Source organism: Zymoseptoria tritici, chromosome 3 (genome assembly GCF_000219625.1).
Source record: "Zymoseptoria tritici IPO323 chromosome 3, whole genome shotgun sequence".
Classification (NCBI taxonomy): Eukaryota; Fungi; Ascomycota; class Dothideomycetes; order Mycosphaerellales; family Mycosphaerellaceae; genus Zymoseptoria; species Zymoseptoria tritici.
Window position 1 is genome coordinate 3,109,865 of NC_018216.1, and position 24,765 is coordinate 3,134,629.

General features: G+C 53.7%; 10 protein-coding genes across 10 annotated transcripts; 7 read left to right on the forward strand and 3 right to left on the reverse strand.

The window, feature by feature from the left end:
• Positions 1-342: 342 nt before the first annotated feature.
• Positions 343-2,462, forward strand: MYCGRDRAFT_108849 (uncharacterized protein; the record flags this gene model as incomplete). Its single annotated transcript, XM_003854029.1, has 1 exon — positions 343-2,462. One exon carries the CDS (start codon positions 351-353, stop codon positions 2,460-2,462), a length of 2,112 nt encoding a protein of 703 aa, XP_003854077.1.
• Positions 2,463-3,228: 766 nt separating this feature from the next.
• MYCGRDRAFT_23932 (uncharacterized protein) lies at positions 3,229-4,472 on the forward strand (the record flags this gene model as incomplete). Its single annotated transcript, XM_003854030.2, has 3 exons — positions 3,229-3,388; positions 3,449-3,466; positions 3,520-4,472. Coding segments are annotated over 3 exons (1,131 nt in total), but the record flags the coding sequence as incomplete, so codon positions are not given.
• A 331-nt stretch (positions 4,473-4,803) lies between these two features.
• MYCGRDRAFT_70420 (uncharacterized protein) lies at positions 4,804-6,924 on the forward strand (the record flags this gene model as incomplete). The annotated part of the gene is made up of 6 exons (XM_003854031.1): positions 4,804-5,060; positions 5,128-5,564; positions 5,621-5,892; positions 5,943-6,008; positions 6,068-6,361; positions 6,433-6,924. The coding sequence occupies 6 exons, from the start codon at positions 4,879-4,881 to the stop codon at positions 6,922-6,924; spliced, it is 1,743 nt and encodes a 580-aa protein (XP_003854079.1).
• An 885-nt stretch (positions 6,925-7,809) lies between these two features.
• MYCGRDRAFT_70421 (uncharacterized protein) lies at positions 7,810-8,576 on the reverse strand (the record flags this gene model as incomplete). Its single annotated transcript, XM_003854158.1, has 1 exon — positions 7,810-8,576. The coding sequence occupies one exon, from the start codon at positions 8,560-8,562 to the stop codon at positions 7,810-7,812; it is 753 nt and encodes a 250-aa protein (XP_003854206.1).
• A 217-nt stretch (positions 8,577-8,793) lies between these two features.
• On the forward strand, positions 8,794-9,942 carry MYCGRDRAFT_37988 (uncharacterized protein; the record flags this gene model as incomplete). The annotated part of the gene is made up of 1 exon (XM_003854032.1): positions 8,794-9,942. The coding sequence occupies one exon, from the start codon at positions 8,794-8,796 to the stop codon at positions 9,940-9,942; it is 1,149 nt and encodes a 382-aa protein (XP_003854080.1).
• A 427-nt stretch (positions 9,943-10,369) lies between these two features.
• MYCGRDRAFT_37917 (uncharacterized protein) lies at positions 10,370-11,387 on the forward strand (the record flags this gene model as incomplete). Its single annotated transcript, XM_003854033.1, has 3 exons — positions 10,370-10,768; positions 10,887-11,059; positions 11,219-11,387. 3 exons carry the CDS (start codon positions 10,370-10,372, stop codon positions 11,385-11,387), a joined length of 741 nt encoding a protein of 246 aa, XP_003854081.1.
• Positions 11,388-12,829: 1,442 nt separating this feature from the next.
• On the reverse strand, positions 12,830-14,350 carry MYCGRDRAFT_70424 (uncharacterized protein; the record flags this gene model as incomplete). Its single annotated transcript, XM_003854157.1, has 1 exon — positions 12,830-14,350. The coding sequence occupies one exon, from the start codon at positions 14,348-14,350 to the stop codon at positions 12,830-12,832; it is 1,521 nt and encodes a 506-aa protein (XP_003854205.1).
• Positions 14,351-14,937: 587 nt separating this feature from the next.
• MYCGRDRAFT_70427 (uncharacterized protein) lies at positions 14,938-17,463 on the forward strand (the record flags this gene model as incomplete). The annotated part of the gene is made up of 3 exons (XM_003854034.1): positions 14,938-16,059; positions 16,141-17,101; positions 17,210-17,463. The coding sequence occupies 3 exons, from the start codon at positions 15,142-15,144 to the stop codon at positions 17,461-17,463; spliced, it is 2,133 nt and encodes a 710-aa protein (XP_003854082.1).
• Positions 17,464-17,971: 508 nt separating this feature from the next.
• MYCGRDRAFT_15870 (uncharacterized protein) lies at positions 17,972-19,078 on the forward strand (the record flags this gene model as incomplete). The annotated part of the gene is made up of 1 exon (XM_003854035.1): positions 17,972-19,078. A coding segment is annotated over one exon (1,107 nt), but the record flags the coding sequence as incomplete, so codon positions are not given.
• Positions 19,079-21,877: 2,799 nt separating this feature from the next.
• MgBGN16.1 (putative endo-beta-1,6-glucanase) lies at positions 21,878-23,468 on the reverse strand (the record flags this gene model as incomplete). Its single annotated transcript, XM_003854156.1, has 3 exons — positions 21,878-22,479; positions 22,533-22,639; positions 22,735-23,468. The coding sequence occupies 3 exons, from the start codon at positions 23,466-23,468 to the stop codon at positions 21,878-21,880; spliced, it is 1,443 nt and encodes a 480-aa protein (XP_003854204.1).
• Positions 23,469-24,765: the final 1,297 nt, after the last annotated feature.

A 24,765-nucleotide genomic window follows, 5' to 3' on the forward strand; every position in this document is an offset into this window, starting at 1 on the left:
TATTAGTGGCCTGACCGACGTGATGTCGAGCCGTGGAGAAGGGTCCAGACTCTGATGGATGCTGTAGAGCTTGATCGTCTCGTTCGACGCTTCGTTGTAGGCAGTCTCTCCATGGTGTCAGGCGTCTTGATTCTGATGATGAGGTGTTGACGAAACGGCACCTTGATGTGCAACCTGGAAGGGATGTTCGATGCGTAAGATTGCACGATAACCATGTTGTAACTGATTAGGACTAGCGCTTTGTCATTTACGCGTCTTTATTCGAAGCACGCCTGCGACGAACTATTTGAACTTCTTACACCTCAATCATTCTTCACTCAGCAAATGCCATTGGCCGCAGTCTCGCCATCATGCCACCTGCATTGCCAGACACGGGCATCATAGACTTGTTTACTTCTCCTGAACAATCACCAGACCCTCCACCGGCACGGAAAGCTCTGTTTCCAGTGATCGACAGGTCACCGTCGCGGAAAGTGCCCTGGATTCCCAGGACGTACGGCGATGAGCCTCTGCCGGTCCGACTTTCAACGCAAGCGCCCCGCAATGCAAAGGACGCTCGCATCGTCGGTCGCGTCGAGGATGGACGCAAGGTCACTTATACTGTAATGCTGGGCACTACTGAAGTTTCGGAAGTCGATCTGGACGAGATTCTCACTTATGTTTCGCCTTATGACCTGGAAGAGTACGAACATGAGCAATTCAAGGTAGATGGCGAGAAAAGGAGAATCGACGAAGAAGCGAAACAAGCCGAGCGGGAAAGAAAATTGGAACGTCTGAAGGAGAGAGCACGGCGGAAGGGTGTCGTCTTGCAAGTGGACTCTGGCGCGGATTCTGGTGCTGATGATGAAGGTGAGGTAGCGGCTGGACGTCATGGTCGCGCTCGACCAACTTACAAGCACCTCTTCAAAGTGCCCGAACAGGGCAAGCGACGTCGTCGTCGGAGGGATCCCGCCACTGGAGAGCTCATGCCACTGAGTGATGAAGAGGGCGGAATGGACGTCGCTGCTAGCTCTTCTGAGGAGGAGCCATCTCGTGACAGATCAAGATCTGCAGCTGATTTACTTCCGGGGGTGGAACCCCACAGGCGGAGGAGACGGAAGAGAGATCCTGTAACGGGAGAACTATTGCCGCTTTCGCCTGAGGTGAAATCGTCTTCCGTCGCAAAAGAGAGTCCCCTGGCGCGATCGGAACCTGCAATACGATCTGCAGTTGGATCTGCCTCTAGCAACGGAGACTTTTTGCAATTTCCGCCTAAGCGCCCACGAAGGAGACGGCACCCGCAGACAGGCGAGCTGATGCCTTTGGGCTGGCGCTATGAAGATGAGGCAGAAAGGAAAGCTTGGGCTCCAAAGCCAGCTGGTATCGAGAGCGGACCATCGAGCTCTATGGAACGATTGAGCATTGGCAACGAGCGTGGATCAAAGCGCATCAAGCTGACTTCTGAGCCGTCCTCTGGTGATGACCGACGAGCAAGACCATTGCCTTTCACGAGCCCAACGCAGGAGGAGACCACATTGACTCCAAAAATGCAGGCAACAGTCCAGGTAATGGATCTGGGTTCAGAAGACGAAGACGATCTCGCGCAAGATGGACGAACATCAGCTCAGCTGACGCCGAAGCTTTCTTCGCGACCGAAGCCTTCCTCAGAGAGCAAGATTCCTCTGCGGAGGTCAAATACGTCATCGTCCGAAGAACAAATTACTCTTGCGTCCTTTCTTTCTGGCCCTAGCAAGAAGCAAGAATCAACCTCAGATTCTGACTCTTCACTCTCTCGCCGTCCAGGGAAGAATGGCGCAAACTCTCAGAAGCCGACTCCCTTGAAGAACAGCATGATGAACTCACAGGCTTCACAAGGCAACGCTGGTGGCGACGAGAGCGAAAGCGAGGTATCTGGCGACAACAGTGACGACGGTGAATGGACCGTGGAAGCAATCGTAGCACACCATATGAGCGATCCCAAGACTCATCCTGGAAAGCCAGCGACAATGCTGTACTTGACGAAGTGGGAAGGTTTTCCAGAGGAGACATGGGAGCCTGCTGAATCGTTTGATGAGTCTATCATTAAGGACTATCGTCGTCGCGTTGGGCTGGACAAACCGATCGGAAGCTCAAATGTACCGAAGGCTAAAAGCCCTGCAAATAACAGTCCACTGCAGGCAGTCTCTGCGCGAGCGGCGAAGTCCAAGAGTCCTGCGAAGTTTGCTCAGCAATCTGAGCAGAAGCCGAGTCCGACCAAGAACATGGTTGAGATCATATCGAGCGACGAAGAGAGTTGGTACGAAGTTGAAGCCATACTGGGACACCATATGTCTGATCCTCGGACTCATCCGGGAAAGCCGGCGACGATGCTGTACAAAGTGAAATGGGTCGGCTTCAAGCAGACCACTTGGGAGCCTTCTCCGAGTTTGTCTTCCACGACGCTGCTGAAGCAGTACCAGAAGCGGGTGGGATTAACGAAATGAGGTTGTCGCACGGCATTACGGCCATATGCAATCGGCTTCCATGTCTGACACTCGATCGAAGGTGAGCAAAGCTGTACTTTGGACCTTCCTGGGGATGCTACAGCATCGGACTTCTGGGCGATGCGTCTGCGGAAGAGAAGGAACGAATAGCCCACGCCAACTGGATGGGCATGCATTCGGGAGTATTACAGCTGTAAATAAGCGGCATACAGCGCTATTCCCAACAATTCCTGGCTAAACTCTGCTGCAGTGCTGCTGCATCGTGACAGAAGCTCCTCCACTGCAACTTCCTTTGAGCTGACACTGGAGCTTGGCCGCAGGCAGGTGGGGCTGATAAGGAAACTGCCAGCTTCATGGATCGAAACGACACAGAGCCTCTCACTCCTCCTCAAAATATCTAGATCGACTAGCTAACATGTTGTTAATCATATTGCCTTGTCTGCTCGCTGTCTGTCTAGCAGGATTCATTCACTTCAAGAGCCGTTTCAGACCGATCAGCGCAGCGATCAGACACTCGAACTCAAAAGATACAGTCAGCAACACAGCTTGTCCGTCAGGTCCGCAAGATAGACATGACCAAGTCAGAATCGATCAGAAGCCGCCGCCGCCTCAGTATGCAGCTCTCTTACCTCCCGACCGGCGCCATATCTTAGACGAGCACTCTTTGGCATCACTCCAAGGACAAGTACGGCAAGTCGCCCAAAATTCCCCAGAGATAAAGCAGACAGGTTTTGTTCAAGGCATCTGCAAACCAGAGGTGATCGTGGAGCAGCACGTCACCCCGACAGGTTTCACCTTGGACGAAATCAAGCAGTTTGGAGACTTCCCGGACTATGCGACGCTGAGCGGAGTGCCGTTGCCAGATGCGTCTCCTGAATTTGTGATCGAGAGGGCGCTTGCTAGACCATATCGACCATTTCGATGGCGTGAGTGAGCTCGAGCATCGACTTCGGGAGACATCTGCTGACCTGCCGTCCTCCCATCAGCTTATTACCAGACGATGGGTAAGTCGGAGGTACAAGCCTATTGGTGGACCGATACTAACGACGATGATCAGCATATGCCAAAATGGAACCCAACTGGTGGCTTGAGCTCGACCGCAACTACGCCGCAGCAATCCAGCAACGCATCTCGCTCTACGAAGAGCATGGTGCAGCTGTCCTCGACGTCCTTTCCGGCTCTGAAGCAGCTGCGAAAGAGCTGATGGAGATGGCCATTCAATTCCTCTGCTCGCGCTATCCTCAGTACTTTCACCTCGACCTAGCCAACCTTACTTTTCACAATCGTATCCTTTCAACGGCCACCAATCTCCGCAGCACGCCGCCTATGCTGGTACTCCTACACAACATTCCCGAAGACTTCGCTCTAATGATCCGCGATCCGTATACAGGTCTCTACACCTTCCGCGCCGGCATCATTCTCAGCGCCCTAGGCTGGTCTCTTGGCACAAAACTCGGTCTTACCTTGTCCGAGATCCATAACCCAGTCCCAGACTACGAGGACAAGCTAAGATTCTCCATGGATCGGTTCTTTGCGAAATTGCCGACCGACAAACCGATCCAACGAGGTTCTTGGGGCTTAGAAGTCGACAAACCGCTCTTCGTTCCACCGGGAGATCCCCGCGAAGCAGAACGCATCGTTCAAGATCCTAATCTCACCATCGACCGCATCCATCTCCGAGTCGACTGGCAGACTCTCCGCCGCCTGCCGCTTTCCGGCGCCGTGGCGTTCAACTTCAAAGCTCTGTTCACGCCGTTGGAGGAATTCAGGGACGAGCCTGGAGTGCCCGCGTTAGTGAGCAAGATCTTGAGAGATGGAAAGGAGAGCATCATGGAGTACAAGGCGGCGTGGCATACGCAGCATGTTGCCCTTCCATCGCTGGAGGTTTGGGCGAAGGAGCAGATTGAGATGGGGATCGTGGAGGAGGGATGGGAGGCTGCTGCTACGTTGGACGAGGCTCCATTCTTTGAAGGGTGGAGACAGAAGTGGTCTCGACAGCAGGGATTTTGAAGGAGTGGATCGGCATGTCGTTATCTGCTACCCTGAGCGAGACAAGCTAAGCAGCAATCAAGCTGCCGTGTCTGTCCAGCTCAACTTGTTGATCGGGCTACACACAATGGACATCTTTTCGACGACATCGGGCTGGCCTGTTCACGTGCTGAACAAGGCACTCGGCCAACCTGCCTTTGAGCATACCTACAGGGGTCTCTTGCAACGGAAACGATAGCCGATAGGGTTAGTAGCCGCCGCTGCTCCACGCGCTAGACTCCACACTCTTCCGCATATCGATCAGTTCGTTGCTTATTCTGACGACCTAATCAGAATCCCTTCGTCCACTGGCTGCAGGATTTCAACAGCAGAATCAATCAAACGATCCATTTATCCGCCTTTTAGCAGCATATTTCATCTATCCACAATGTCGGACGGCGAGATGCCTTGGCCCGAGGTGGCGGTTGGCAACAAGAACCATGCCAACGCCGCAGTGGTCATCATCGGAGGAGGTATCTCTGGCATGTGTGTTGCCATTGATCTGTTGAAACGGAACAAGTGTCGAAACTTCATCATCATTGAGAAGTCCGCCGGACTGGGAGGGACCTGGTAAGTTGGATCTGTCCCGAAGAGCTTGTCAAAGAGGTCTTCTGCTTACGCCATGGATCCTTTCCAGGCTCGACAACAAATATCCCGGCTGCTGCTGCGATGTCTGGTCCGCCCTCTACTCCTACAGCTTCGCCAAAAACCCATCTTGGTCTCGCGAGTATCCCGGCCAAGAAGAGATCCTCGCCTACCTCCAAGATGTCGCTCAAGACTTCAAGCTGCTGCCACACTTCCGCTTCAACACGATGGTCAAGGACGCCACTTGGGACGACGCGGGCAAGAAATGGAAGGTCAGCGTCGAGACGTCCAAGGGCAGCAAAGAGGCGGAATATAGTGAGGGATATGAGATCACAGCCGACTTTGTTGTCAGTGCTGTGGGACAATTGAACTTGCCGCAGTGGCCGAAGATTGAGGGCATTGACTCGTTCAATGGGAAGAAGATGCATAGCGCGAGGTGGGATTGGTCGTATGATCTGACGGACAAGAAGATCGCGCTGGTTGGAAATGGTAAGAGGTCTTGCTGGAGCAAGTATACAGGCACATCGTTGCTGATCGATCGATAGGTTGCACGGCTGTCCAAATTCTTCCGGAGATCGCAAAGGTCGCCAAGCAAGTCACTGTCTTCCAGCGGACGGCGAATTGGGTCATTCCACGCGAGGACGCACCTGTTTCGTCTACATGGAGGACCATCTACAAGTATGTGCCGGGTGCTATGAGTCGAAAGCGTGCAGGCCAGATGGACTTTCGAGAGTCCACTCATGGCTTCATCAGTGATAGCAACTCGCCAATTGCTGCCATGTTCACGCACGCTTCGAAGGAGTTGATGGAGAGACAGGTCAGTCAATAAGCGGATGGTCTTGAAAGATCGTACTGACAAGAGAACAGCTCCCAAATCAACCCGAGCTGTGGAAGAAACTCACTCCGACCTACAAGCTGGGTTGCAAGCGTATCGTAAGCTTCATCATGTCCTATTCGAACCGGAAGTCATAGACTAATTCCTCCTCCAACAGATCATCTCCGACGATTACTTCCCAGCGATCGCCCGCGACAACGTCGAACTCGAAACCCGCGCGATCGACAGCATTGCTGGCAACTCGATCAAAGTCAAAGACGACAATGGCAGCATCGCTGATCTCTCCGACTTTGACCTCCTTGTCTGCGCCACGGGTTTCAAGACTGTGGACTTTATGCATCCCATCCAGCTTTACGGCAAGAATGGCCACCCGATCGCGGACGTGTGGAAGGATGGCGCGAAAGCGTTGTATGGCATGACGGTTGAGGATATGCCTAACTTCGCTATGCTGGTAAGCTGAACGACCATTCCATCTTTGCTGTCTTTCGCACCAGATAGTAGTGCTAACCTTCTCCCTCTCAGTACGGGCCCAACACCAACCTCGGCCACAACAGCATAATTCTGATGATCGAGTCCCAATCCCGCTACATCAACGGCCTCATCGCTCCCGTCCTCGACGCCCGCAAACGCGGCAAAGCCCTCAGCGTGCGTCCCAAACCCGCCGTGCTCGAAGCCTTCAACGAGGAAATCCAAGCCGAACTCCGCACCTCCGCCTTCAACGACCCGAATTGTAATTCCTGGTACAAGAACGACGCGGGACTGATCACGAATAACTGGAGTCGGACGGTGGTGGAGTATCAGAAATTGGTGGAGGATGTGAGACTTGACGAGTTCGTGGTGGAGGGGAGTGGCAAGGAGGGAGTGAAGGAGAAGATCCATGTTGGACGCGTGAGGGAGGAGATGTTGGTTAGTGATCGGACGTTGACGTTGTTGGGTGTGGTGTCTACGGCGGCGATTGTGGGTGGGTGGTTGATGCGGAATTCGGGGTATTTGCAGAGGATCACGACGAGATAGAGGGTTGGATGTCTGCTGGAGGCTCGTTATGATTTGGATGTCACGATTTGTATATAGTGAAGACAGATGCAATTTGCGAATTGATATTTCTATTGGCAGAACGCACACTCGTATCATGACCGCTTCGAGCCATTCCCTTCCTCATCGTCCACTCCAACAGTATATCCTGGAAGCGAACGAAGAAGTGTGTACGAGAGGGACTGGTCGGTCCGAAACCAGAGCTACTGGCGTAGAGCGTTCTTTTGCAAAGGTGTTTCATGTACGGGATGCCGATAAAGAAGATAGTCGCGATGGCTGCGGCGTACTCATGCAGGCTTGTGTGGACGTAGCGGTCGAGGCGAGGTGACCATTCCTCGGCGGTGCTAAAGAGTCGGCTTGTCAAGACCAATCCATGGTCTCGAATAATCTTCCCACCCCTCCGTGAGTTGACACAATGGTGAGCGCTCACTGCCATCCTGCCCTAGTTTTGACCATTGTTGAGCAAATGTGCTCAATTGTCGCCATGGCGTTTCAACGTAGGTTTGCTTCTGTTTGATCAAATGGAAGATCGGTTTCAATCATCCCATGTCGGCACAGAGAGCTGGGAGATAGTCCTACATGGCCAGAATCCTTGCGTCTCTATCACAAATATCAATGAGGGCTTCTCTGTCTGTCCACGAAGCTCGAGCTCAGACGCAGAACGTTCGTCGGGCCTTACGCGGGCTGTATGGCTTCATAGGGAGCGTTTGAGAGCTTCGCAACGATAGGTCGATCCATAGATCCAAGGACCCGTATGCCAGAGGCGATTCGGGCTTGCGAATCGAATCCGGCTCATCTCACAATTTCGTCCGAGCCGGAAGACTCCTCTCGAAACTTTCGTTCGATGGGACATCTGGAATTGCCAGCTCAGTCTGCGTCGCTCATCTCACCCTCACTCCTCGGTCGAGATCTATTCGATGACCTCCGACTATGGCCATTCGTATGTCCATTCTGGGAGATCTCCTCGACCTCTCCATCGCTCCCGCTGCCATCGTCTTCATCATCGGTTCGATCCAGCTCTTCCAATTCCTCTCCCAGCGCACTCTCCCTCGGCTCCAGCCTATCCTCATCTTCCAGAAAAGTCCTCGGGTTGATCTTAGGCAGTGTCGTCGCGCACACCCGACTCTTCACGAGCAGATCGTCAATGAACTGATCCACATGTGTCAGGGCCCAGCCCTCTCGCGTCCTTCGCTTCAGCTTCCTGAAGTCCGCCAGATACGGTTCGAGCGTCGTGTAGACATCCTCATCTTTCTCCCATGCCATGCGAACGTAGAATGCTGCCAATGCTCGCAAGTACTTGAACTCCTCTCCAGCCTGCTCAAGGTAGTACATAATGATCTCCTTCTCCGGTGTGAGCTGGAGTAGCTTGAAGGCCAGGCAAAGGAAAGGCGTGGGTTTCTGCGCGACACCGTATGTTCCACCAAGGAATGTGAGCTCGACTGCGCGATCAAGCACAGTGGCAGCATTCAGTCCGAAACATTGCTCTTTCCAATAGTAGGAGTCGACGATGCGGTCGCGGACTGGCTTCTCGAAGAGCTTGAGCGGATTGTCGCCGCGGATGAGTGTACCGGAGTATCCGCGCTCATCCAACGCACGTTTTGCGTCCGCCTGATGCGCCATGGTGGGTGATCAGGGTTGTGGGAATTGAATGAGAAAAGTGAGCTGGAATCTTTGAATCTTCGAAGCTGCATTGAAAGATCGACACGCGAGTCATGCAGGATCGCGATTGTTGCCCTTGGAGACAATCGCGACCCAGGACAAAGTTCCACACGACCAACTTCTTGGGCATCAATTATCGATGGCACAAGAAGACAGTTCGATCATTTACCACATCACAATGTTCATATCGATATGCTCTTGACCCAGTCTCAAGTCTCCGTCTTCGTCTCATCCGGAGTAATCATTTTCTTCACGTTTCTGCTCTTCCTGTCAGGCTACGTGTATCAACAACAGTCCGTCCGGGGACTTCAAGATGCGATCAGACCACGAATACCGCAAGCACCGAAGTCTCTAGCGGTGCAAGACCCATCGAATACGGGTACAAACGACTTCGCAAAGTCGCGATTCTTCCGGAACGAGAGAGGCCATGTCACATTCACCGACTTCAACAAAGATGTTCATAGCGCGGGCGCCAACATCAACTGGAAACGGCTGGCACATATACAGCTTGTGCGAAACCACCACGATATCTGTGGTGCGATAATGGTGTTGGCGGATCTTCATACACTGAGATCTCCGGCAAGGAGAGTGCTGTTATTTCCCAAAGAGTGGGCAGAGCAAAAGAAGGCAGAAAAGGGCGATGTGTCAGATCCATATCTTGATAGCACGAGACGGCTCATGAGAATGGCTGCGAGGAGATATCAAGTGGAATTACACCCCGTGGACCCAGTTCCGAGCGCAGATGGGAGCGAGACATATTCTCTGGCTAGTGCTTTTGAGCTCTACGGCGATTTTGATCGTGTACTGAATATCGAGACACCGGGACTTCTGCTGGATGCAGAGCCGCTGGACGCTATTCTTGGGTTCACAGAGAGTACACCATTCGCCATGCTGCACGATACATCAACGAATGATGGAGTCCATTCCGAGGACCTCTTTCTTCTGCAACCATCGAAAACGACATATGCCGAGATTTCAGCTGGTCTGAAGTTCAAGGAAGCAGCTGGATTCAACGACACCTACCTCGCGAGTCTCTTCCCAGATCCTGTCTTATTGGCATCCAGCAACGAGAAGACGGCGCTGGTACGATCTGTCAAGGTTCTTCACGATGTCGAGGCAGGCGCCAAGTTCAACGAAACCGCATTCACGGACGATGTCGCGTACATCCGATTTTCGGATCCGAAGTTGCCTGGTCCGGAGTACGATGTGCCGTGGGCGGACAAAGTGGCTGCGAGACCGAAGAACAAGGGTGCAGACTGGGCATGGACGAGTCTGTACGGACAGTACGCTCAGAAGCGGATGGAGATTTGCGGGCTGGACCTCGAGAGTTGGCGCCCTTGAGATGTGAACCGCGTGGACCGTTAGTGTGCAGCGATATTAGACTGGTTCGAGATTGGATGATACCCAGGTCATTGGATACACAGAAGCATTGCGGGCGTTCTTACTTTGCGGTTCATTGATTATAGGCACTGTTGGTACGGCACAAATGGGACATGAAAATGATAGGACTCGCATTGAAACGACCGAGCTGCAAGCAAGTTCGTAGTCGACGAGAGCTACTCTCGCGTTGATCGCAGAGCTCGTGCAATACTTCATGTTCCTTTGCCGGTCTCGGTCTATGTAAGTATCGATATATACCTTGCAATTATGTGTTGTGTAATGCACGGACCACGAAGCTGCTTACCTTCACTTCAACCGCACTACTGCTCCTTCCACCGTAACACAAACCACCACACCACACTTCCGCAAAAGTAGTCCAACCCTCCAAATGGCTTCCGACGACATCCCCTCAATAATCAGCCCAACAACAATCCTCTCCCTCCTCTCCACCCTCCTCATCCTCCTAGCAGCCTACCTCTCCTCCCTCGCCCTCCTCCCCAAAAACTTCACGCCTCAAACCCGCTTCCTCTTCATCTGGCACGCCTTCGACGCCTTGATCCACTTCTTCCTCGAAGGCAGCTACCTCTACAACTGCTTTTTCAGCTACGCCGTCGTTGACCCCGCTGATTTGCTCTCGGCTTCCGCTTACTTGCCGCCGAATGTCTACTTTCTTGGACATAGTGATCGAGTGTATGGATCGGAATATGGGAGTAATGTCTTTGCGAAGTTGTGGATGGAGTATGCTAGAGCGGATAAGCGGTGGGGAGGGTCGGATCTTACGGTTATTGTAAGTCCAATCAATCAATGGGGGAAAGGCGAACTCAGGAGTCGAGCATGTTTTTGGCAGTCTTCACCTTGATACATTGGCTGCTCGCTAACTAACGCTTCTACCCTTCCCCTTCTAGAGCCTCGAACTCCTCACCGTCTTCATCGGCGGTCCCCTAGCCCTCTACATCTGCCACTCCCTCCGCAAAAACTCCCCCTCCGCCTGGTTCTGGATGACCGTGCTCGCGACCGCGGAGCTCTACGGCGGATTTCTGACCTTCGCGCCCGAGTGGCTGACGGAGAAAGTCGGATTGTATAGCAGAAGGTTTCTGATTGTTTTTCTGTCTATCTTCTGCTCTGTATATACTTTCCAGAAAGCAAACGCCAACGCCTGTGTGTACCCGTCTCCGGCCAAACATTGCTAACACACCCGTGAACCGCTTTTATGACAAGTCGCCTTCCTGACGGGGAGCGAGAACCTAGATACCTCCAATGCCATGTATTTGTGGATATATTTGGTGTTTTTCAATGCTGCGCTGTGGGTGTTGATTCCGCTGTATATCTTGCGGGAGGCGTATGGCAGGATTTGTGAGGGGTTGAGGGTGATGGCACTGGTGGAGGGGGGGAAGAAGAGGGTGTAGGATGGGAGGGGAGTGGAGGATGGACTGAATGGAGGAAGTGTACGGAAAGGGCTCGCTGACGGGATGATACCGTTCGACTGTCGCGCTGCTAGGGATTTGGATCGACACTTTTGGCTGGCGCATTGCTCGGCCATGACTTGGGGCAACGGTACTCTGCCTCCTAGATGGCGTTCCACTCTTTGAAGCATCCCGCATCAACTGCGCGCCGGCTAGATTGCGATATTTTCTCGGACCCGAATAGTCGCCCATCTCATCTTCTTCTCCAAAGTCCTCACATAGACCTGCTTTGAGGTCGGCGACGCAGATAGGCTGAGAAAGAGACATCGCAAGTTCTCGTGATATTCCACGGGCAATGCGGTTCCGGAGAGACTCGGAGCATCCAACAACGAGTACGCGACTTCGAATTGCTTCTTCGAAAAATGCCGAGACACGTGCACTTGAATGGCGATGGGAGGTAGAATCTTTACTATTCCGCACAGTGTCGCTGCGATTTGGATGGGATAGTCGTCGTTTGTGAAAGCAGGACGAGTGGAGGTCGTGGTACCAGCCCTCCCTTCAACGCAGCTTGCTAGAACAGGAGTCGAAGACGTTGCTGTGTGATTAATACGTCGGCTCGCTGGATATCGGAAGTCCCTCGCAGGTCCGTGTCTTGCCGGAGGTGGTCTTTGTAAAGCGCAAAGCTCGGGATAGCCTTTGTCGACGGAGTCGAAGCCGTTGAGATCGGTCCAGAATTTGACGAAGCCGAAGTCGAACATTGGGAAGAGGTAGTAGAGACCTTGGAGGCCAGATGCGATTGAGGAGGGGTCTTCATGTAGGAGGATGACTCAGGGGGGTATTGTCACTTGCATGATGTTGGGCGTGGAAAATCAATGTCGAAGACGCAAGCGCCTCTTTCTGTGGTGAATTGAATAGGAGGGCATAAGCTCGCATTTCTCCGAGTCCGCTCGTCTCGTTCTAGAGTGGTGTCGTGTTCGAGTTGTTGTTGGTGTAGTCCCGTGGGGGAATGAAAGAGTGTTTGCTCTTCTCTCACGGAGAACCGAGATGCCTTTCTGCATTTCAACTCTACGAGTGTTTTGCCAGTGAACCACGAGTTGAGAACATCGTGGTAGTGTTGGTATGCTCCGTTCTCGTCTCGCACAGCAAGACAAGATTGAGTGCATGTGATCGCATGGCATGGGTGTCGCGTCCTACCTCCGTTTCTGCCGGCTCGCGGCGGTGGTCTTTTTAAAGGTGTAGAAGAGGTATCGGGCCAGAGATTCAGCGCGATACGTCGATCGTGGGCTGAGCAGAAACCGGCAGATCTGCTTCTTTCATAGCGAAGTGTAAGACACCACCTGCTTGTCGTCAATACTCTTCACTCGTTTACGTCGTCAAAATATGCCTCATACTACCTCTCCACACCAAAAACCCAACGACATCACCTCACCCCAACGCCCTCAAACTCACCCATCCATCAACCTCGTCCCCTCACCCTCCCCCAATCCAAACACAGCTCTAACCTCCCACCTCTCCGCCGCCTCCTCAAGCCCAAACCAAGTTCCCAAATCCCTCGGCAGAAAACTCCCCACATCCTCCATGAACGCCTCCCTCGCCGCATCATCCACCTCCGCCACCCTTTCAATCTCCCTCCTCGCCCTCTCCACCACCCTCCTCATTTGCGCCTCGCTCGTCCGTCGCCTTTCCACTTCTCGGAGGAGTTTGCCATACCCGCTGAGGAAGTGGTCGTAAAACCCGCAGAGTTCGACCAGGTCTTTGGTTTTGCTGTGCATGCCGCCGGAGATGTCGGTCCAGTCGGAGCGGAAACGGGTCGCGGAGGTGAGGTAGCTTGGTACTGCTGCTCGGACACTGTGTAGCATGGCGAGAACGTGTTGTAGAGACTTGTGCTCTGCTCGCGCTTGTCGCACGGAGGTGGAGAGGGAGGAATACGCGCTCTCCATCTCCGCCGCGTGGTACTTCATCTCCACCACCACATCTTCGACTTCCACCGCGTCATTCTCCAGAACATGTAGCATTTCCAGTCGATGCTCGGAGGAGATGGGTTCGGGATGTGTGGTTCGGTATAGACTCTCCTCGGACCCGGGCGCGGCGAGTTTACTCAAGTCCTGGGCGAGCATGGCGTTTTTGGCGGCTTCTCCTCCACCTTCGGTGTGCTTGAGAGCGGTGACGCAGAGGTCGTAGTGTTTGATGAGGTTTTCGAGGAGGGAGGCCAGGGCTGTGGCGTGGGAGTTCATGCTGTGGAAGAGGGAGGGGAGGCTGGAGTTTGGTGGCTCGGATTGTTGGTCGTAGATGGTGGGTTTGTCCGGGGGGATGTCTTCTTCCGAGAGGGAGAGGGGGGTGGACAGGGTGGTGCGGATGGTTTTGAGGGAGCGGTCGAAGGCGGAGAGAGGGGTGGAGAGGTCGCCTCGGGCGATGTGGTAGGTGTCGATTAGACCGCGGATGGAGCTGAGGATTTCTTCGTGGTTGGATTCGTCGATGAAGTCGTAGAGAGTCTTTTTTTCTTCTTCGTCGCTTGCTTCACTTCCTTCGTCCACGTTGTGGGAGACATGTTGAGCATCTACAATAGTCTTTCTCAAGACTTGAAGCGTTTTGTCCAGCCGGTTATGAGCCTTGTCGAGATCAGCTACCGTGGCGTCGAACTCATTGGCGACGAGATCGCCATCTTCGGACACGGCATCTCGAATAGCAGCTAGCGTGTCGACTTGCTCCTCCAGACCTCGCCGTGCAAATGCGTTCTTGGCGTTCAAGACGGCGAGCTCTTCGATGAGTGCTCGCGATGTCGTGACCAGCTCATTCGCGCGGTAGACGTGAGCGGTGGAGGTGAGAGATCTCTTTGAAGAGACGAAGTGGATTACCAATCGCTCTAGGCTCGGCGGACCTTGATAGCTCGCCTCTGGTGATTGAGGCGGTGGCGATGGCGATGGCGACGCGGAGCGAGAGGAAGAGTCTTCATCGGAGGAGTCCATCCTTGATGATCTCTATAGATGAGACGTTCCGCCGGCTTCACATCAATAGCGGGCATGAGGTCTTACTCCAGCCGTCGTTTGCTGAAGTAATCCAGCACACAAGCAGCCTAGTGGGTCTCGTTGGAGGCGGCACTGCACTAGTACGGCCGTGGAATATGCTCGGCAAATTGGCTGGTTGCCGCAGGGGTCCAAAGGTAAGACGCCATCGTGTGTGATGTGATGTGCGATCAGAGAAGACCAAGCGCGAGAACCGCCAGCTGGTTTGAAGACGGACTTTGATGGTGCATTAGTGAACGTATTGATGATACGTTTCATTTACATAGAGCATGAGGTGTCGACTGCTGAATGTACTGCGCTTCGTATTTCTCATGGTCAATTGGAGCAATATTTGACCAAGACCCTTCAATTCATTGGCCAGACCCGACAATAGCGGTCGACAAAGCTGAGAGGGCTCGCTCGGTCTCGGTCTTGGCTGATCCGACCGGAACATCCATCTCTCACGCCATCGCTCGCGGCTCTTGCGACAGAACGTCAAACCAGGTCCTTCGTTGCACAATAACACTCCAGGTCCACATCCCAACTCCCGCAGTGTCACCGTGCACGACACCGAACTGCCCTCTCCCACGAGCGACACCGAAACTCGTCTATCTGCACCGCAAGAAGCACATATCTCCATCCTATCGCAGACAGCTCAGCCTTGCAGGGCAAGTCCCTCGTCCTAGGCCTGACTTGTTGCGCCAGGAAAGGATGTGAAAGGATCACTGTCACGATACGACGGAAACACCGCCATAATGGCATCAGAATCACGCCATGTGCCCTCACACTTGCACTCGAACCTCGCCGCGCGCGGCGTAAATCCCGATGCCGCTCAATCCCACCGCTCCCATGGACACGAACACCTCGAGCACGACCTTAATGGCGCCGGACACGGACATGATGAGCTCTGCCGCCATAATCACGATCACGACGTCAGTCTGAAAAGGGATGGACGAGAGGACCAGGAGCATAACATCTCCCTTCACACCTCCGCCAAACACGCCGAGATGACCATCGCTCCCTTCCTCACCAAGCATATACCTATGCAATATAACCCGATAGGAGACGAACACAATACTCAGGAAGCACGGCCTGAATCGCACGACAGTCGGAAGCCGAATACAAAGTTCTGCTATCGACATCGACCTGATCTCAAGTGCCGACGGCAAGCGAATGAGCCATCCATGGAGCAGCTTCAGGATGAGCTGGCAAGTCTGTCACAAGCCGATCAGCAGGCCATCTCCCACGTCTGGTCACTATTCTCCGCCGCTCCCGCAAAGCATCGCAACATGATGCTTCAGGGTATCCTCACACAGTGCTGCTTCCCGCAGCTTTCCTTCATATCCGCCAACATCCGCGACCTCATCAAAATCGACTTCCTCGCTGCCTTACCCTCCGAGCTGGGGTTCAAAATCTTATGCTATCTCGACACGACATCCCTCTGCAAAGCATCTCAGGTCAGCCAAAGATGGCGGTCACTAGCCGATGACGATGTGGTTTGGCACAAGATGTGCGAGCAGCACATTGATAGGAAGTGCGTCAAGTGTGGATGGGGTTTACCGCTGCTGGAGAGAAAGAGATTGAGAATTGAGAAGAGGCAAATACAGCTACGAGCTACTGGGAGAGGGCTGAATCAATGGTCTCCCGACATCACACCGATACCTGAAGATGCTGTGCCAGCTGTACCGGAGCAGAGTAATCTGCAATCATCTGCATCCATATTTGGCAGCTCTGCGGAAGGTACATGTCGGAAGAGATCACTGGAGGCTGGACCATCCTCGGACGCTGGATCTATATCACCGGAAATTTCCAAGAAACAGCGGACGTCATCCATGCAAGACATGTACGATGGCATCAAGGACGATTCCTACTTTGCACCTCGAAAGCGTGCGTGGAAAGACGTCTACAAAGCTCGCTTCAAGGTCGGCACGGCGTGGAAATATGGCCGATGCAGCACCAAGGTCTTCAAAGGCCACACCAACGGCGTCATGTGCCTGCAGTTCGATGATAACACCTTGATCACGGGTTCATATGACACGACGGCAAAGATTTGGGACATCAAGACGGGAGAAGTGATTCGGACGCTGAATGGACATACGAGCGGGATCAGGTGTCTGCAATTTGATGACCGAAAGTTGATGACGGGCAGCCTGGATTCGACGTTGAAGCTCTGGGATTGGAAGACTGGGGAGTGTTTGCGTACATTCCCTGCTCACACTGACGGGATCATCACACTACACTTCACTCGGCGATATGTGGCGTCGGGATCTCGCGACAAGACTATCCGCGTGTGGGACTCGGACACGAAGGAGACCTATTTACTCCGCGGTCACGGTGACTGGGTCAACAGTGTGAAGATTGATGAGGCTTCGCGGACACTGTTCTCTGCTTCAGACGACCTGACTGTTCGACTCTGGGATCTCGACACCCACGAATGCATTCGTGTATTCGAAGGGCACGTCGGTCAAGTTCAGCAAGTCGTTCCGATGCCAGTCGAGTTTGAGCTCGACGAGCACTTCGCGGGACCTGGTGACAAAGATGATGATGCCAGCAGTGTCAGTTCAGTGACTATCGCGCCTTCACATCGGGAAGTCCGTGAGTCTTTGGCGGCTTCCGAACCATTTTGGCCGAACCAAAGCGATCGTCCTGCACCACCGCGGTACATGATCACTGGCGCACTCGACTCCACCATCCGCTTATGGGACACTCACTTCCGTCCGTCGCAGCCACCTCCCCGCGAGCCGACGCCGGATCCGACCTCTTCATCCTTTGAGATCATCCCGACGGACCCTCTAACCAACTCCCACGTCCCACGCGCGCAAGCCTGCGTCCGAACATTCTTCGGTCACGTTGAAGGCATCTGGGCGCTCTCTGCTGATCACCTCCGCCTCGTGTCAGGTAGTGAAGATCGCATGATGAAAGTATGGGATCCGCGGACTGGGAAATGCGAGAGGACCTTCACAGGCCATCAAGGACCAGTGACTTGCGCTTGGCTGAGTGATAGCCGAGTTGCGAGTGGAAGTGAGGATTGTGAAGTGAGGATGCTTTGCTTTGGAGATATTGGAGATGCGGCTTGAGAGGATGTGGAGGATTTTGTGTGTGATTTTGAGTATGGGATGGGACTTGTGATTAGCGATGGCGCTTTGGTGTATAAATTTCTGGCTTGTGACTCGATATGGGAGGTGGAGATTGGTGGTGTCGGGGGATGAGGATTGGGGTGGGAGGTGTTAGCTTCACTTCGTATGGCCTGAGAGGTCTGCGTATTCGAGACAGTTTCATATCGATTCTCTAGCTCAATCTTTCTGGCAGTGTGACAGTGCACAACTGTAAGCAAGTAGGCGGTACCTGCAGCGATAGTATGCTCCGCACGTGGTCTTTGAACGTGGAGAGCACGCGAGCTGAGTGGGTCTGTCTTAGGCGATCTCCGCAATCAACCTCACCTTTGACAATACAGCCGCCATTTATCCTTAAAGCCAGTATATTTCTCCTCATCCCAACATCTCCCACCTTCTGCTCGACATCAAAACGCAAGACCACAGTAACGACTACCTCACCACAATGACCTCCATCCAAGAAGAACCCCCCTCCCCTCCCCAACAACAACCCCCCATCATAACCGTCTCCCTCTCCTCCCTCCAATCCAACTCCATCCCCCTCTCCACCCTCGAAGCCGCCTTCGGGCCCTCCTCCCTCGGCATCCTCCTCGTCAAAGATCTCCCCCCCACCTTCCCGGCCCTCCGCTCCAAACTCCTCAGCTACGCCTCCTACCTCGCCGCCCTGCCCGCCTCCACCCTCTCCACGGTCGAAGTCCCCTCCGCACGCTACAACGTCGGCTGGTCGCACGGCAAAGAAATCCTCGCGAATGGGGCATACGATGTCCATAAAGGATCGTATTATGTTCAACCTGTTCACGATGAGGGGCTGGAGGCGAAAGGGAGGGAGCTGTATCCTGAATTGAGGGATATGACGAGTGGGAATGTGTGGTTGGAGGAGGATGTGTTGCCGGGGTTTCGCGGGGTGATGGAGGAGATGTGTGGGACGGTGATTGAAGTCGCGGCGCTGGTGGCGAGATGTTGTGATTTTTATGGGGAGATGAGGGTGGAGGGGTATAGGAAAGGGGTGTTGGAGGGGATTGTGAGGGGGAGTGTGGCTACCAAGGCGAGGTTGTTGCATTATTTCCCTCCTCCTCCTTCGCCATCTACTACTACTACTCCCGCGGCGGAGGATGTCCCGGAAAAAGCCGACGACGACTGGTGCGGCACCCACACCGACCTCGGCGCCCTAACCGGTCTAACCTCCAACATGTTCATCGACGAGTCCCTCCACCCCCCCTCCCCCCTCCCCCCCACCTCTCCCTCCGGCTGCCTCCCCCCTCTCCCCGAACTGCCCTCCCACCCGGACCCGAACGCGGGACTGTGGATCAAAGACCGCGCGGGGCGGGTGACGCAGGTGCATATCCCGAGAGATTGTTTGGCGTTTCAGACGGGGGAGGCACTGCAGGTTATTACGAAGGGGGAATTTCGGGCGGTGCCGCATTTTGTGAGAGGCGGGAAGGTGGAGGGGAGGGTGGCGAGGAATACGTTGGCGGTTTTTACGCAGCCGAATTTGTGGGAGGTGCTGGAGGAGGAGGAGGAGGGGAGTGGGAAAGGGAGGACGTTTGCGGATTTGGCGGGGGAGGTTTTTGGGAGGACGGTTTGATGGGGGGGGAGGGAGGGGTGGGGTGTGGGAGGTTGGAGAGTCGCATGTGGGAATTCGAACATGAGTCTCGAATGAGCGATGGTTGTCACGGTGGTGGTTGATTCATGTCACATGCGCCTTCCGTGGCGTAGTATGTGGGAAGCGTGAGGGGATTTCACTTCACTTCACTTCACTTCACTCTAGCTTGCACCATCCCTGTTTCCTTCCGGGAGCGGCCGTTGCGGCGCTAATGCGAACTGAGCGCTGCCGCACGCACAAAACAATTCAAGCTCGAATTCGAATTCGAATTCTCTTCTTCTTCAACTTCATCTTCATCCATCTTTCAACACATCAAGACAAACGACATCTACGATATCATCAACATCAACACACAGCACGACATCGACGACCGATCATGAAGCTATCATCGGTCTTTGCGAGTGGTGCATTTTGTACCGCTCGGTACTGACTCTCCTCTCAGGACGACTTCCAATCATGGCACCAATTGGGTCTGGCTCCTCTTCAGCCGACCTCGACTCCGCATCAGGCCTATGCGTCGTGCGTGAATGGTGTCGTACTCTCTTTGGTACGGCACTCGACTTGTGTTTGGCCTACCGACCCTTGGCCAACACCGAAACTCCCCGAGCCTCTCTGGCCGGCGGACGGACTGCATCTGGCTCTTTCAGCCAATGCGCCACGGCGTCGTACTCTCTTTGGTACGGCACTCGACTTGTGTTTGGCCTACCGACCCTTGGCCAACACCGAAACTCCCCGAGCCTCTCTGGCCGGCGGACGGACTGCATCTGGCTCTTTCAGCCAATGCGCCACGGCGTCGTACTCTCTTTGGTACGGCACTCGACTTGTGTTTGGCCTACCGACCCTTGGCCAACACCGAATCTCCCCGAGCCTCTCTGGCCCGGAACGAATCTGCCGCTCTTCTGACCCGAAGACGGCGCCTCAGTAAGCAAGCGCACTCGCTGTGATTTGACTGCATGTGTTGATGACTTGAACAGCTTCTTGTGGGAGAATCTCCCGACGAATTCGTCACCGACCGATGACCTCGTCACATTCCCACCAATATCAACCCTAAACAGAAAAGCCGCGCCGGCAAACAAAAAATCAGGCTGTCGATTGTCCAGAACCCACGCACGGTTACACAACGCAACAGCAACACCCGCAGTCCACCACTTCACTGAGGCTGGACGACCACCCGACAATCTCGTCGCGCCAAACTTGGCTAGCCAGGACGATAGATCGTGAGTCTCCGACCTGAGACTCTCGATTGCGATGATCGTAAGCAAACCCTCCCCGTCATCCAGCTCACTGCTCGCAGAGACCCATGGTAGCTTCATGACCTCTCTCTTCTGGAAAGCTCCGGCATCTGCATCTATCTGGCACCAGGTAAGTACAACCACCGACTCTGTGCCTGATACTTGTGATACGTTGACGTTTGCAGCGCAGCTCATTGGTGATTGCTAAAAGAGGATGGAGGAGAACTCTGCAGACGGCGATGTTCACATGGAGGATACTAGAACAAGCTGCATACAGCGGTCTCAAAGCGTCGTCGTGCAATCAAAAGACTGCCGTCGCAGCTTCCATAGCAAGTCCATAGCAAGCCAATGGCAAACAAAGTGTTGTCCTCAAATATCTTATCGTCTCTCTCACAAACCTGATCTCCTGTCCCAACCACGGATTGCGTATCGCACCTCAAGCCACACAGAAGCTACCACTGCCACCAGCCAACTATCTCCATCATCTTGATAACTAACCCTCCCAGCAGAATTGGCGCCGATCAGCATCCCCATCAGCCACGTGTGAGACCATCAGCCCACTTTCTCAGTGTGAGATGAAGACTGCAACCCCAGCAGCATCCTAAATCAAGACCACTTCTCAGTGGCAGGTTCGCACACCATTCCCACACATATCACACGCTACAACCAGAAAAGCCACATTGGCAACCAAAAAACCAGCTGGGCGATTGTCACAAAGCTTCCAACCCGCTCAATCAACGCACCCACTCCGCAGCTCTGTCTTGTGAGAGACAGAGCGACCACCTCCAACCGCAGACTCCCCACAGTCAAGCACAGTAATACCGCAAGTCCTCCTCCCCTCCACCTCTCTTCGATAGAGCTAACATCCCTCCATCAGATCAATACTTCGAGAACGTTTCTCCGACCCCCAAGGGAGTCCGTTACGGACAGCGGTCTTTTTCCCGCCACCGCTACGCCGACGCCTCCCTGCAGCCGAGATGCATTTCACCCTGCATGATGTCCGAGAAACGGGCGAATTCTCGAGGCGGCGACTTTAGTGCAAGTGCCGCCCTTTCTGCGGATTTGATCGCACGCAGCGCCCACCCACCACCCTTGACACAATGAGCGTGATCGTAAGTTTTCTCCTCTACCCGGTTTGGTTGATGGGTTGCAGGTGGTAGTGGTAGCGCGGTGTGGATTGGGAGTTTGGAGGGGTGTGTTGGGAGGTGAGTATTTCTCTTTGTTCGGGGTTGGAGACTGCGATGCGTTGACGTTTGCAGTGATGTTTCGTTGGGTGCCTGATGAGCTTTGCAGAGAATGTGTTGAGTTAGGTGGACGGAAGCTGGAGGTATTGGTTGATAGTCGCTGCAGTTTGGGTCGAGCCACATTGGAAACATGGAATCTAGGAAGATGTCTCTTCGCTTCTTGGAACATTTGAACAGAGATCTGCCAGCTCAAAGTTTGACTCCCAATATGTACTTGTGACGTTCAATGAACACGAAATGCCTGAATCTTCCCCCTCTGTAGCAATATGTATCCTCTCGTCGCTCCAATGATGTCCACGCTACGGCAGGATCCAAGAAGTGACCGAGTTCGCCGGTGTATTCCCACTCCAAGTCTGTCCACTCTTGGTCGTCAACGTAACATATACATCATTCGAAAAAGAGTTATGAATAACCACCGTACGGCTACCATCCGGATTTCTCGTAGCAACAGATTGAATTCCGCCATTGTCGAAGTTGTAGCTTCCACTTCCGCTGAGCACAGTGGCGCCAACGGGAATATACTTGCTGAACTGCGCCATCACGTAGTAGTCGACATTAAGCTGGTAGTTGCCGTTGCTAGTCGTGAATAAACCACGGCAAACCTTGCAGGGTCCAGTTTCAGCAGAGAGATACGGTCCATTCTTGTCCGTGGTGCCGAGAGTCCAAGCGATGCTGCCCGAAGCCCAGTTCTGGAGTGGACCCATGACGAAGCCGGCGACCCAGTTCAGTCCAGTGGTGTTTGTCGTGTAACACTCTGTCATGTATTGTTTCTTGTTGGGGAACTTGTTGTGGAAATCTGTGAGGACTGTCCAGTTCAAGGTGCCGGCGTAGCAGTGCCAGGCTGCGGCGCCGACGTAGTTGCCCGCACCGTTGATCACTCGCTCGGGGTATTCTGGGTGATCTGATCGATGTTAGGGGAGGTGCATTGTTACTCATAGGAGAGGACAGGCTCACCAGTGTTGTGATCGTAGGCCCAAACGTCTGCGCCTATTCCGGCATTCCTCAATGCAGGACCGACGTAGTTGTTGACCAATTGGGCCTGCTCATAATCAAACATGTACCTGCGGAAAGTTCAGCGACGGCTCAAAGTAGATAGCATAAAGGTAAATCAAGACGACTGGACCACTACAGGCCTTCTGCCCTTCAGACTGCTTACATGGTCGGGAATCCTGCATTGGAGTTCAGCGGTTCGTTCTGGACGGTGATGGCGTCGATTGACACGCCACGGTTATTGAGAGCCTGAATGTACTTCACGAAGTACTGTGCAAACGCCTGAGAATATCCAGGACCGCTATTGTCCAGATAGCCGTCGTTCAAATTATTTTGGTTAGTCGTTCCAGTGATCACTTTGTTCAGCTTCATCCAGCCAGGAGCACTCCATGGACTTCCAAGAATCTTGATCTTGGAGTTCAAATTCTTCATCGACTTCAGCAGGGTGGTCATGGCATTGCCACGGTCTCCGAGGTTGAAGCCAGACAATGAGGGGTCCGCGTTGCCACCGTTATCGTCGTATGTGTAAGCCGGGTCACCAGAGAGGTCGGAAGATGCGATCGTGTGTCGTAGTAAGCTGAAGTGGGACATTTCCTTGAGTAGAGAGCTCTGTGCACCGCTCGATAGGGTATTGAAACTGGTCACTGTTGCGTCGGTGACACAGCCACCAAAGCCATCGATCGTCTGCTTGCAACCTGACGAGGTGTCGTCGATGTTGAGTTTCCAAGTTGCTCTGCCATTTGGACTGCCGTTTCCAGAGACGGGTGCGCCAATCGGCGAGTTCTTGTAGTTGAGGTCCTTGTCTGTGGTGTACGCTGCAGCACTTGCCCGCTCCTGTAGAGCTAGACCACAAGTCAGGGTGGCCGAGCCGGCGAGGGCAAGAAATGTTTGGATATGCATGTTCGGAGCTGGATGTATATCGAATGGTGATGCTGTGTTGGCCGGGAATCTGCAGGTGCCTTGCGTAGCATATATATATTCGTCCAGGCCAGTCGCCATGTCATGCAAAGGACCTTCCTTTCATGGTAAATTTGATGGAGATCACTCGGTAAGCTTTGCCAGGAATGCCGTTCAAGCAGACGCAGTGAACAGGGTGTGGCTCAAATAGGTGTCAATGCATGGTTGCATCAGTGGAGGAAAGAATAGGGTATCCCTTTGCAGGTCATACGGTACTTTCTGGTCCAAGCTCAGGATCCCTGCCCACGGTCAGCGGAAGTGAACCCCCTTGTAAATGGCTTGTTTCTGAGCATGAGTTCGCAATAGGCGACCGGAGGTAGGGATTAGAAGAGCCCACCAGCTGAGGTTTCAGAGGCATGGTGCGCTCGTACAAGTTCCGATATAGGGCGTCGAACAGTAATCTTGCAGTTGGCCCATGTCGCCGAGTAATTGTATTGATTTTTCCGAAATGGCATCTTTCAGGCAGCCCATCAGCCCGAAAAGGAAAGTCGTGATCCGACCGAGCAATCACTCTGGGATATTCCAGAGCTTCCATCAACGTACTTGGACGCCTCAAATACGCCCGATCACACCCTCTGATGGGTATATGGGACGCTGAGATCAAGCAATGGGGTTAGCAAGCTTGCAATTTTGCAGAAAGCTTGATGCGCTTGTAATGTTGCAGGCTCATGCATGCCGAAGGAATAGAGCAATCACGAATCGAGCCTCGTTGACGCTAGCTTTGCTCAAAGGATCAATACTTGCTAATGTGCTTGGTCAGTGGTTCTTCAGCTGACTTTTCGCATTGCATTTCGGCTGAGCAAGTCGAGGGAGTTCCTCGACCCCGCATATCGATCGACGCCGTTCGGAACAGCAGGAATAGTTCCGGCGGAGCTATTCTGTGGTGTTCTTTGGAGCCCGATAGCTGCCTTCGAGTCTATGCTGCTAGCTGCATCGTTCGGACAAGGCGGCCACGGCGCCATGTGCCGTACATGCGTCTGTCAAGTCGAGATGGTCCAGGAAAAGCTGCTCTACTTCTCAGTCCAGCACTCGCGGGGCGTCCGACTAGCTACGCAAGGCCTGTTGCGATCGATAGACCGATCTCCATTCAGCCTGATCGGTTTCAACCGGCCATGGGATGCCTGACAGCACAATGAGGGGCCCTAGAAGGAACGGCATTCCGACAGCTGCGATCTTCGGAGCCGAGTTGGCTGGAGTCGGCATACCACTTGTGCTGTCGTCCATCGAAGCTGGCGAAGCG